This window comes from Bubalus kerabau, chromosome 2 (assembly GCF_029407905.1).
Source record: "Bubalus kerabau isolate K-KA32 ecotype Philippines breed swamp buffalo chromosome 2, PCC_UOA_SB_1v2, whole genome shotgun sequence".
Taxonomy (NCBI): Eukaryota; Metazoa; Chordata; class Mammalia; order Artiodactyla; family Bovidae; genus Bubalus; species Bubalus kerabau.
This window is the reverse complement of record NC_073625.1, coordinates 98,834,199-98,846,580: the sequence shown is the minus strand read 5'-3', so window position 1 is coordinate 98,846,580 and position 12,382 is coordinate 98,834,199. Positions and strand designations below refer to the sequence as shown.

Below are 12,382 nucleotides of genomic sequence, written 5' to 3'. Positions count from 1 at the left end.
TAGCCATCCCGAACTATAAAACAAATCTAAGCAAACGACAAGTTCAAATAACTTGAAGGAGTTTGATATGAGGATAAGATACAAGGATATTCACTGAAAAGCAGTAACTTTAGTCAAGAAGTGAACGATTTGACTCCTGTCCACCAGTATGGTATACATGTTTGATATTTTGTTCAAGGAAAATAAAGTCAAAATTTGTAATAAATAGCACACATACTACTATTTTTCCTTAATTATAATTAACATAGAAATGTCCAAGGAGGGAAAAGAAGGTAGGAAGTCAAAAACAGAGAAAACAAGTTGAGAAGGAATCTTCCAGAAAGCAAACAGATGGCAATTGTCTTTCCATGAACCACCATCTCAAGTTTCCATGCCATCTCATTCTCCCATCTTCCTACCAAACCTCTTGAAAGACTGTTGGTACCAGTTTCCACTTCCTTATGACAAAAATCACCATTGCTGGCATATAAACTAGCTTAGGACTTCACTAACATTCTTGGGCAGGATGGCCTGTATTTTGAAGATATCAATTTTTTTTGCATCCCAACTTCACAGCTGGGTAAAAAATAGCAAAGACAAACTATAATCTGAGACGGTAGGAGGCGTGCCATAGAGACACTGATAACAACTTTTTCAAAACATTAATGTTGTTCATGGTTTGCCGAAAAATGGACATGTTTTAGCTGAGAAGTATAGTGACACAGAGCCCTTTTAGTATTAGTATGGTATGAAAATTTTTCAAGGTCAGCAGGTGAGGTGAATTAAGAGAAGCTTGGTTTGGAGAACTGCAGTAGGAAACAAGTGTTAGGCGTAACTTGAATGGTGGTGCCAATGTCCAGCTTCTATAGTTTCATGTTTTTAAGCTATAAGAAGAGCAGAGGTTTTATCCTAAGACTAGGCTGTCATTTCGGTAATGAACACGTAAGTAATGAAGGGCCAATGAAACAGTAAATTCCTTTGTAATAATTTATAGCAAAGTGGCTTGCTGAACATATGAATCTGTGGGCTGGAATAAGTTCAAGTAAATGAGCCACAATCAAGTTAGGATTCATTGAGGAGGAGCCACCTTATTGGGCTAGACATGCATGCCTTGTTAAAAAACTCAGGATTATATTAGGCATACCTTTTATACCTGTAAATGTGCTGTCACCATGCTTAAGAAAATGTCTGGGGACAGTGAAGACTCTCAAATAGCTACAGGGCAAGAAACAGAGTTCTGCCCAACCTGGAAGCTATCACTTCCTGATGGGAAAGGGATGGCCCTGATTTTCATCACATCTCAGCTCTTAAACATTATTAATATAGTCAGGTCAGCTCAATCCCAAACAGGGGATTCTGTCCTCAATCTTTAACATTGTAAACCTGCTTCTTTTATTTCCATTGTGATTTTCAAAAATTTCAAATTCTTTAACAGTGGAAATTGGAATCTTGCAGAGTAAGCGTAAATTGGAAAAACATGAGAAAGATCAACAGTATGTGTGTTAATAGGCTAAAAAACAATGTGAAAAGATAAAAGAGATAAGGAAGGAGAAATTGAGTCAAGGGTCAAGCTTGGGCATAATTTAAACACTCCAAATTGAGCTCAATTAACTTTTTCTTCATGACCCTACTTGCTTGAAAATTACTATTTTACAGAGCACTCTGACTTCTGATACTTTTTTAAAAAGTGCTTCACACATTAACAGTATACTTAAAATAATTTGTCAAAACAAATCTCTTAAGTTACAATTAAATTTAGATTTATAATTCAAAGCTTTCATTTGAATATATACAAGTAACTGTGTGAGATAAATGAGAAAACACTATAGAAATGGGCTACTGCAGCTGACCTGCATTATGAATGAGATAGATAACTTCCTGGATAATCTTAGAAGCAAAGGGAGAGTCTATGCCTAAATCATCTATATACTAGGCCTACTATAATGTAGCCTGGACCTTGTTAGAGGAAGGTAGACCCATTACATACACTTAAGGAACAGGGCAGAGACAGTAGAGGGGATGATGGAAAAGGGAAAGATCACTTGGAAATACAGATACAAATAAGATGACCACTGGAAAAATACAAGTATAAACCCAACTAGGTCCTATGATCTTGAGGTATGTAACTATATAAATGCATACATAAATATTTCTTCTAGAAATTACATTTCATAAAAATTCTATACATTTTATATAACCTGGAGTAGCTAAAAAAAAAAAAAAAAAGAAATACCTAGTATAAGGCAGGGAAAAATACAATAATAAATGTTGAATAACAAATACAGGAGAAAATAAAATACAGACAAATGTTGTTGGAGAAAAAATGAGGTTTCCTATGAAAATATGCTCCTTTACTAAAGAATTACTGATCTCACTCACAATGTTTGCTTTGAACAATTCATTATGCAAAAATGCAAAGGGTCTAGACTCTAAGAAAACAATCTCCTCTATCCTCTAAAGATCAGGCAATTACAGCACAGCTGGTATGATAATTTCATTAATAACTTGTAGGATAGTACACGGGCACTGCTAATGCCAAATTATAATCAAATACAAATACTACTTCTTTAGTTTGCTAAATAGAGAATATATTATTTAATTTCTGTTTTATTTTAATTGCATTTTGCTCCACAAGTTGGAATGAGCAAAATCTAAGGTCTTGACAACCTTCCTATTTATGCAATTACTGGTACACTGTGTAAGAACCAGGGACTTTGTGGCTTGAGAGGCATAACAGAAGAGTTAAGATGATATTGTATGAAGTATAATCCAAAGCTCCAAAAAAGCTATTTCACATCGAAAGAAATACTGTTAATCTCAGCTGGGAGAGGAAAAACATATAACAGACAACCAAGACCCAAGAGAAGGTCTCATGAAAATAGATCCTAACTTCAGGGTTTTATAGCTTTACAAAAATAAATCTACTGTTACAATCCCTGATAGATAATTCAGCCAACTTCAGAGCTCTAAAATGAATGTCTCCAACTGCAAGGAGTGGAGGAGGAGCATATGTCCTGCACATCAATCAATTAAGTTCCATTTTATTAGTTTGTCATGTATTTATCAGCAACTTTAAAAATCCAAGAATTATGGGGGCTCACGATATCTGGCATCTTTGGGCTCATGGACTGCTTTGCCTATTCCTAAATATTTCCAGGGCACAAGGACTGTCATTTCACTCAGTAATCCATTATGGTGCTCAGCTACCTACCTGTCAACAGGCTGCTTTATTTCTTTCCTACCTATCTTGGAAGATCTCAGAACAACCTTATTTTATTTTCTCAGATGAGCAAACTTGGTGATGCAATATTTCTTTTTCAGTTCTTTATTCACCAGACTTGTTTTTATTAACCACAGCAGAAAACTGAGCTAATTCTAAAATCACTTTTACATTCCTTCCCGCCTTTTATCACAAAGAGGGGATTTTCCTCACCTTTTCAGATTCACCCTGAGATACAGGTCTCCTTGTTGTTTCAGTTTCAGTGTAAAGTGGGCGTTTTAGATCTAGATGGAGAAAGGTTTAGGTTTCTTCATAGATATAATTTTTCCCTAGATATATACATTATGGACTCCCCCAAATCCATGAAATTATATATAGTTGTTACTATTTATCTTTGATCATTATCCATGATTGCTAGATTTTGGCAAGATTTTTGCAAAGATATATATCATTTTCTATCTACCCATTCATCTAAGCATTCAGCTAAATACACACAAAAAGGGAAGTATTTTGATTTGCCATAGAGCAAGCAACAGGTTGCCTCTTTTACAGGGTAATTATGAGAACTCTGCCATCAAATCCTGCTCAGAATTTGATCCTGGGGACAACAAAGCCCCACACTAGTTCTTCATCTCTCATTCACTACCTCTCGAGGAGAGCTACCAAATGAAGTTTTCCACCTCTGTGTGGAAAAATAAAGGTATACTCACTTGCCTACCAACTTTCAGACCTAAAGTAAACTCAGAAGAGAAGTTTCACACTGGGAGCAATACTGTGGCTTTGTGTAGGACAGTTCTTCATTGTCCTTGAATGTCCTGCGCAGGTTAGGATGTTTAGAACTCTAGCCTCTGCCATACAAATGTGCCAGGGGTTGTGACCACTGAAAATGCACACCCCACTATTTAAAACCCCTCTAATGAACCGTAGTGTTGCCCCTCATGAGTGCTGAGACTCCCCAACCCCCCAAGCCACACTGACAATTTAAAAAACTTCCTTGATATACACAGAGGAGAATCTGATATTCTTGAAGAAGAATACGTATATAGCACTTCTCTAAATTTAATAAAACCAATAAAAATTATATTGCCAAAGTATTACGGGGAGTTTTCTCTTCATTTGGTTCATTTGCTAGTTAAGAATGGAATCTCCTAACTAGGTGAATGGAAGGATTTCACTGCCCCAGAGTCCAACCTGTTGCAGACACACAGAGAAACAGATGAACTGGGTTCAGCCAACAGTTCCTGCTCAAGAAAAGCTCAACATTCCCAGTCTGAATTCTGGACACAAGAAGGTCGAAGACCGTGTATAATTAAGACCTGCATATGGGCAAATGTATAGGTTGAGATGCCCAAGGACGAAGGCTGAAGAGACTTAGGAAGAAGACGAGAGAGAAAAGAGTAAGGCAGTAACCAAGATAACCCTGGAAAGCAACTGAAATTCCAACTCGCTACTGCTTCAACTGCAAAGGGAGCCGCAGACGGTCAGAAGAAGCTTCAGTTAGAGTCTGACCATGCTGCAGGAAGGCACAGCACGCATCTAACCTTTGCTGGTTTTAGTCGGTTCTGCGGACATATTTCCAGTCTTTTTCTTTTTCCTTGGGACAGGTACACATTTCCGGTCAAATGTAACAGGACTATACTGAGGGAGGCTGTTGAATTTCTTTTCAAATTCTTCATCCAGCTTTGTTGAGCTAATGAAAGAGGGGAGGGGAGAGACTCAATCAGCACATGATGTAAATATTTAAAAAGAAAACAATCTAAGATATATTTTAAGATATTCCATTTGAAAATGGGGTTCCTTAAGAATTAGGACATCACTAAATTCTGTGCAAGGACATACAATATCTTTTTAGAAATGCTTGAGATTATACCAACACAGTTTTCTTAATAAACTCACATGACAAGTTATGTTATTACCCTAGAAAAGTAGAAACATTATATAAAATAGCAGGGTATTATTGAAGTGGAGAATTTGCTGTTTTTTCCATTGGCACAGGAATTTTTTATTAAGTTCAATACAAAGCATATTCCATCCATGTTTTTCATTCTAAAGATTCTTATGTATGTATGTGTGTGTGTATATACACACACACACATACATATAGGCAAGTTTATTTATAGAAATTAGTAATTAATATTGATAACTTCGTAAACTTAATTAAAAAAAATTACTGACTAGTTTGTGTGCATGCTAAGTTGCTCAGTCGTGTTTGACCCTATAGACCATAGTCTGTTCGGCTCTTCTGTCCATGGGATTCTCCAGGCCAGAATATTAGAGTGGGTTGCCGTGCCCTCCTCCAGGTAATCTTTCTGAAGCAGGGATAGAACCCTCATCTCTTACTGTCACCTGCATTGGCAAGTGAGGTCTTTATCACTAGTGCCATGCAGGAAGCCCAGTGACTAGTTTAGGACTTGATTAAAACACATATTTATCTGGAGAGTCCTGTGGACTGAGGAGCCTGGTGGGCTACAGTCCATGGGGTCACAAAGAGTTGAACACGACTGAGCAACTAACACACAAAGAAGATATAAACAAATATTCTGAAGATTAGAAAAAAATTCTGGACAGTTGACAAGGATGAAGACAAAACATTCAAAGAGAAAAGTAAAGCCAGTTTTCCAAGTACACACCAGCAGAGAAGCAACATGACTTTAACACAAACCACAAATGACTCCAGAAATGCCACCAGCAAAGTTGGGAAATCCTTGGACTGCTGCTGACTGTCTCTACGTAGCCCCACAGCAATGGCAGTGTGCCTGCTGGAAGTGAGGCTGGTTGCTGGCTTTCATTTATAGTGAGATTTATTAGCTAAGATGCAACCCAAACAGATGGGAGAAGCTGCAGGGGAACTGTTGTGCTTGGGAGATGGAAAATGGAAGGCATACTGGGAAGAGGGCAGCTTTGAGTACTCACTTAGTAGAAGTTAACATGTTAGACTGCTACCTGAGAAATACTTGAGGTGTGTTCACCTAAGACTCTTTTCTCAGTCTTGGAGGAATGTACAAGAATGGGGAGCACAAATAGGACAGTCAGATGATCATCAGAAAGGCCCCCCTGAAAAAGGCCATTACTAAGTTCTAACAAAGCAGTTAAAGGTGATGGCTTGCGGGTGATGTTCCTCCCTTAGTAAAATTTTCTTTTCTCATTTCAGTTAATAAATTATAGTACTGGAAAATCAGATAATATCTGATACTAATCAGTTGCTGTCAGAAAGCTATCTATAAGACGTGAATTTTTTAGATACTCTGGATAACCAGAAGAGAAATATGAAAATGTAAGCTGTAACTCCTTAGGTCCCTTGGGACTTTCCCCTGCCTTTTTTCACCTAGAATAATGACCTATGTTTTTCTTAAAGAAGTCTATAAAAGTAGAACTGCCAATACAGTTGGCCACAGGTAACTAAACAGCACATTTTCTGTGATAAAAAGGTTTAAAACACTCATTTAGAAATCTCAGAGAAGATTGACAGATGTGGCATTTTTCACTGCTCATGAACTATGTTGGCATGTTCCAAATAAAGCAAGCCCAGACAATCTGATTCTGACAGGCCAATATTTAAAGAAGGGAGAGGGGGAAAGACCAGAGTTGTACCCCTGATTTAGCCTGCAGAAGATCACACCCCCAGTTAAACACATGTGGCTTCCTAAGAAACGATTAAAACAAAAACACCCCAATCTCTTTTCAGGAACAGATTTACAAAAGACTGTTTCACTTTTCTTGTTCCTCAGAGAAGACTGGTAAAAACATTCAGGAGTTTCTAATAGAAGCACCAGAGAACTTTCTGCTGGGGAGCCTTCAGGCCTGCTTTATTTATTCCCTTGGGCTTTTACACTGTCTGCATAAGACCTATACCTCTCTCAGTGTGTAGACCTACAGGACACTGGTAATTCCGGAAGATGGAGAGCACTGGCTCTAATGCTCAATTGTGCAAATACTTCTGTGCCTGACAATGACAAATGTGAGGCTTTTCATGTCACTGTTTAAGCATAATGTCGGCAAAAGAATCTGAACTTTGGACTTTTAAAAATATTAGAACAAAATATATAAAGTTATAAATATATCATCTCAATATAAATAATACTGAGGAATCACCCTCATGAGAAATACTTTCCACTCTCCCACTGTGTAATGAGGGCCTTAAGATTAACCAGACCTGAAAGCATTGCAATGTCCAGTTGACAAAGTACATTATCCCACAAAAAGAAATGCAAATATCTATGGATAAAACAAATACAATACTCCTAATGCATAAAATTTGCATACCTTTAACATACTTATGAAAAAATATGGAAAATACATTAAAATGTACTTATTTCTATTCAGTGTATTCTTTTCAAATTCGGCTAATGAGAAAGCCAAAGGACAGTATGACTGAATATACAGATGCTTTCTTTTTTCACCAATATAAAGTACTGCATCGCCTATCAAAATGCTTTATGTTAAGCTTGGTATTAGGAGTCTGTCTTATATAATAAAAAAGAAAAGAATTCTTAATTATTTTACCTCAGTGTATGCTCCTTCTTGATACTGCATTTTAATACATAATTAATTGCTGAAATTTCTCTGTATTGAGAGAATATTCAATCTAATATTTTTACCTTAGAGCATTAGAACATGGTTTAAACAAAACATGATTAGAGGTAGGAACATAATTTTATGTACATTCTCAGCTGTCATTATTTTATAAATGTGTACATAACCTTTACAAATATTATATGAAGGACATAGAGTATATAAAATTAGCAAAGTATAAACATGTGATATTCATCGTAAACTTCAGATTGGAACTACATCTTGGCGATACGAATGGATTTACAATGTCACACCACTAATACAGGGTGGACTTCCATTGGAACTCAGGCCTAAGTCTACCATCTACACATTTTGTACCATAATTAAAACATGAAAGACACTATTACTCACACACCATGCTAACAGCAGGAATCACACGATGATCTGTATTTCTTCATGAGTTTACTAAGACCACAGTAACTGCTGACTGAATACTCAAAGAATAAGCTGTCAGTGATTTGTTTACCTTGAAAACTTAATACTATTGCATGTGTGGTCTGTGCTGCACGGCTGACTGTGCCCACAGGCACTTACCCAAGGACAGAGTCTTCCTTTGGCTTTGTCTTCTTGAACTTCTTGCTTCCACTGGTCCCACTCTGGCTGAATGTCCAGCTTTCTTCATTCCAACACCCTTCATGATCAGACGAGTTTCCTTTTCCTGAGCTTCGTTTCCCTAAGGAAATTCAAAAGAGTGTGCTTGGCATATTGGGGTGGAAAGGAAATCATCTTAATTGCTTCATAAGTGACCTCTTGACCCCTTGGTACTATTTGCATGATGCTATTTAACTATTTCAGAGAACTCAGGACCACCTTCAATAACAGAATGTGTAAAAAAGTAACGTACAGACTGAGATGCACAGTCTCATAACTCAACAGGTGCTACTTGACTCATGAGAAAGACTAACTCCTATTTACTTTTCCATTACAGAATCAGCCTGAGGTGTGGGAGCCCTTTACTGCTGCACATTATTAATTCTAATTTCCCCAACACTTAGTGGAATGACCTCCCTGGAGCAATATGTACCCTTAAGAATCTCCATTCAGGATTTGTGAGACTTATTTTCATACACATCTATGGTTGGAATTTAGTTTGGCAAGAGGTAGTCCCCCAGTCAGATACTATATTTTAAAATAGATAAATATATATGAAACACTCTATGGAATAAAGGTATACACATTAACTAGTTTCTGGAACTGTTATGTATTAAAGAGCTATTCACTTCAATTACAGTTCTGATTATCTAGCAGGGAGGGCTAGATAAATTTCTTATTTCTAGAGTCTACAGATCAAGAGTCTGTCAACCATACCTGCGTGATTCTGAAAATTATTTCCATCAGTTAAAAACCAGACTAAGAGCTCTACACATGCAATACTGATCCTTCAAAACAAAAAGTCAGCTGACACCAGTAAAAAGGAAAAAGACTGGAGTAACTTAGAACACTTATATTCTGAGAATTATGTCTAAAATGAATAGAAACGTTCCTCTGTGGTGCTAAAACATACGGTAAAATGACAAATGTATATATTCTATAAACCACAAAGACTCATACAAGTCTAAGATACTATTTTGATACTAATGTTCCTTGCTGTAGTCTTAATTGCTTCTCAATACCTCTAAAGGAGGAATTCTGCTAGGTTTTCATGTTCTTTCCAGATTTTGAGAAGTCGCTTACCTCTGTCAACATTAGCTCGCAGAGAGGTGAGCATGCCCTCAGACACCAGGGTTTTATAAAGAGCACCTTTGCAAGACCTCTCCGATTTCCGGGAGCCACAAGTCTCTATCTTTCTGTGACAGTCACTGTCCTCAGGCTTGGCCTGTCCTGACAGGGTGGGTGGTAGTGCATCCTCCGTGGGGGTCAATGGTTCTGCTTTTATACCCTCTGGCACTTCACCAGAAATGTTCTTGCTGGCAGAAATGCTGATAAAATCTGGAGGTCTTGACTCTTTGGTGGGGTCTGAGGATTTCTCCTTCGACATTTTCTTCTCTCTAGATTTCACTTTTTTCTTTGGTGGCTTGGCATCCAAAATACTCCCCTTTCCGCTGGAGGATGGGCGGACCTTCTTGCGAGGGGTATCTCCAAGCTTCTCGATGCCCCAGTCTCCCTTGGCCACAGCCTCAATGGTGTACATGACACTCTCGATATCTGACTCCGAGGACTGCCTCTTCTTGCAGGCCTTCTTGGGTGTGGATTTATCATTTCCGTGTCGATCCATTTTGTTTTTCTTCTTTTTCTTTTTTAGCTTCTCTGGTTTGCTTAGTGCTGTGGGATCCTCGATGATCATGATTCCATGAGGATGGCATATGTGGTCCTTTCTACTGGGAACATCGCTTATTATTATCTTGCTACTGGCAGAGTAGGAAAAATCAGGGAAGTGACCACATTTTTGATCTTCCTCTAATTCTTCCTTTTTAATTTCTTTGGGAGCTTCCATTTTTATACCTATTATATCATCCATTCGCAGCTCCTCAAAATTTCTTATTTCCTTAGAATCTCTTACATTTTCCTTAGCTGATTTTTCAAATTCTGCTTCTTTCTGTAACCTGGCTTCATCCGTTTTCTCCATTTTTGTGTCTCTTTCTTCCTTTCCCTTCTCCAATTCTTTAATTCTTCCACCATCTAATTCTTTCGCTCTTATTAGCTTTGATTCTTCCATTTTCACCCCCTCTGATGCCAGGCACATCTAAACAGTTAAACACAATGAGAACAAAACACATTATTGCATACCTGAAATTACCTTAAACTTTTAAATTGCATCCTTAAAAAAAAATTCAAAACAAACTTCAAACTTTACAATAACAAGTCCACTTCTGAAAAACTAACATTCAAATTAATAAAAGTTTCATAATATATTCATTCAGCTCTGGAGGAACATACACTCAAATTGTCATCTTCCAGTTTCTGATGAAGCTTTTCATATGAAAATGAGATTTGGTAAAAGGAGGGGGGAAGCCAGATTTGTAAGACCTGGGCTTGAGTCCCAATTTTGCTCTTTGCTAACTCTGTATCTAGAATGAGTCATTTCAGCCCTCAGTCCTCTGCTGCTTTTGTGAGATAAAAATGATGATGATAGTTATCTCAAAGGATCCTGTGAGGTGTGAGATGATGTGTGCATGGCAGTGCTTAGTAAATCACCTCCAAACTCTATTCAGATATTTACCTTTTCTTTTTTTCTTGGGGAAATATGAGGGAAATAGCAACAATTTCTACCTAATCACTTGAAATTAGAAATTATAAGATGAAAGCTCTGAAACATAAGTAGTAGGTTGCTTTCTTTAAAAAACTTGTTAGCAAACTTGATCTGATCCGAACTTACATGACTGTAAATTCTGACCAGAACTATAATGAAAATGCTTTGCATTGCTAATTTATCTCAGCGTGACTATACATATTTTGGCTATCAAATCTCCATGAATTTGAATATATACTGGAGGAATGAATGGCATACTGTAAGATACATATACTATATCACTTTCTCTAAAATATGAAAATTTTTGAGTATCAAAACAGATCTGGCAGCAATTCGGTTAGTTTTTAAACTCCCCAAATTTCACATATAGGACATTAAAGGAGACTGTTGCCATCTTCCTCTGCAGCAGCTCTAGGTACTTTGAAACTGCAATCGGAAGCTATTTTCAAAAAAGGAAATTACAGTTCATTGTAAAATTCATCTTCAATACCTAGGTTTTCACTCAGAAACACTCCCTGTAAGGTGCCCAGATGCCAGACCACTAAAGGTATAAGGATCAATAATGCCCATCCCACGTTGTCCTGATAGCCTCCACCCCAGCCCCCCAGCACCTCTGAGGAATTCATCACAGTGACAAGGCTGATGAGACCAATGGCAGCACAGGGATTCTTAGCCATTACTCATTTTATCTACTTTGCACTGACTGTCAATTTAGAGGAAAAAGACTATTAGGGCATGCTGAGCCCCCCACATCAAGTACATGAGTAGGAAACTGAACTGTTGTAAAAGAAAAATCACCATTTTATGGAATGGCAAGTTGCCAGAGATTGTTAACGGCTATAAAGATTTCATTTTTTAAAGTATCCATTTTAAAATGGATAATACATTGAATTAAACATCAGATACTATTTCACCTCATTATTTCCCTTAGTAATTTCAGGGCATCTCAAATCCTTCCATAAGAATTATAGTATGATTAATTAATCTGGGAAGAAACTGGTGAAAGGCTGGGGGAAGGCAGGCAGTGTGAGGTTTCTTTAAAGAAATGAAGGTGACGAGAGTACCCAGTCCTTTAGGATCATTTACAGGAAAGATCTGAAACACTACAAATTTACAACAGAGCTGTCTTTTTCAGGAGATCAGTTAACTTTTAGGCCTCAGCAAACAGTTATGAAGACTGAGAAGTTCCCTTTATTAAACCCAACCAGAAAAAAAAAAAAAAATCAAAGCAAAACATTAAATTAATTCTGAAATACTGATACATTTCATCTTCCCTGTGTGCTTTACTCTCAGGGGAGATCTGCTGTTTTTGTCTTAATTTTGAAATAATTTTTATTTTCCTTTCTCAAATATACTAGTCCTTCATGAATCTAACTGTCCCAAATGGGGAGAGACACTATGCTAGTTCTGGCAAGAAGGCT

The 12,382-nt window shown here is 37.3% G+C and overlaps 1 protein-coding gene across 24 annotated transcripts in view; it reads right to left on the bottom strand.

The window, feature by feature from the left end:
- BBX (BBX high mobility group box domain containing) overlaps nucleotides 1–12,382 on the bottom strand; it is a 295,437-nt gene that overhangs the window by 26,194 nt on the left and 256,861 nt on the right. For all 24 annotated transcript variants that reach the window (XM_055568067.1, XM_055568048.1, XM_055568050.1 and 21 more), the window contains 3 exons: nucleotides 9,446–10,454; nucleotides 8,306–8,444; nucleotides 4,741–4,889 (listed from right to left, as the gene is read on the bottom strand). In XM_055568067.1, the coding sequence (XP_055424042.1) occupies nucleotides 4,741–4,889; nucleotides 8,306–8,444; nucleotides 9,446–10,454 (1,297 nt within the window). The remainder of the gene's footprint in view (nucleotides 1–4,740; nucleotides 4,890–8,305; nucleotides 8,445–9,445; nucleotides 10,455–12,382) is intronic.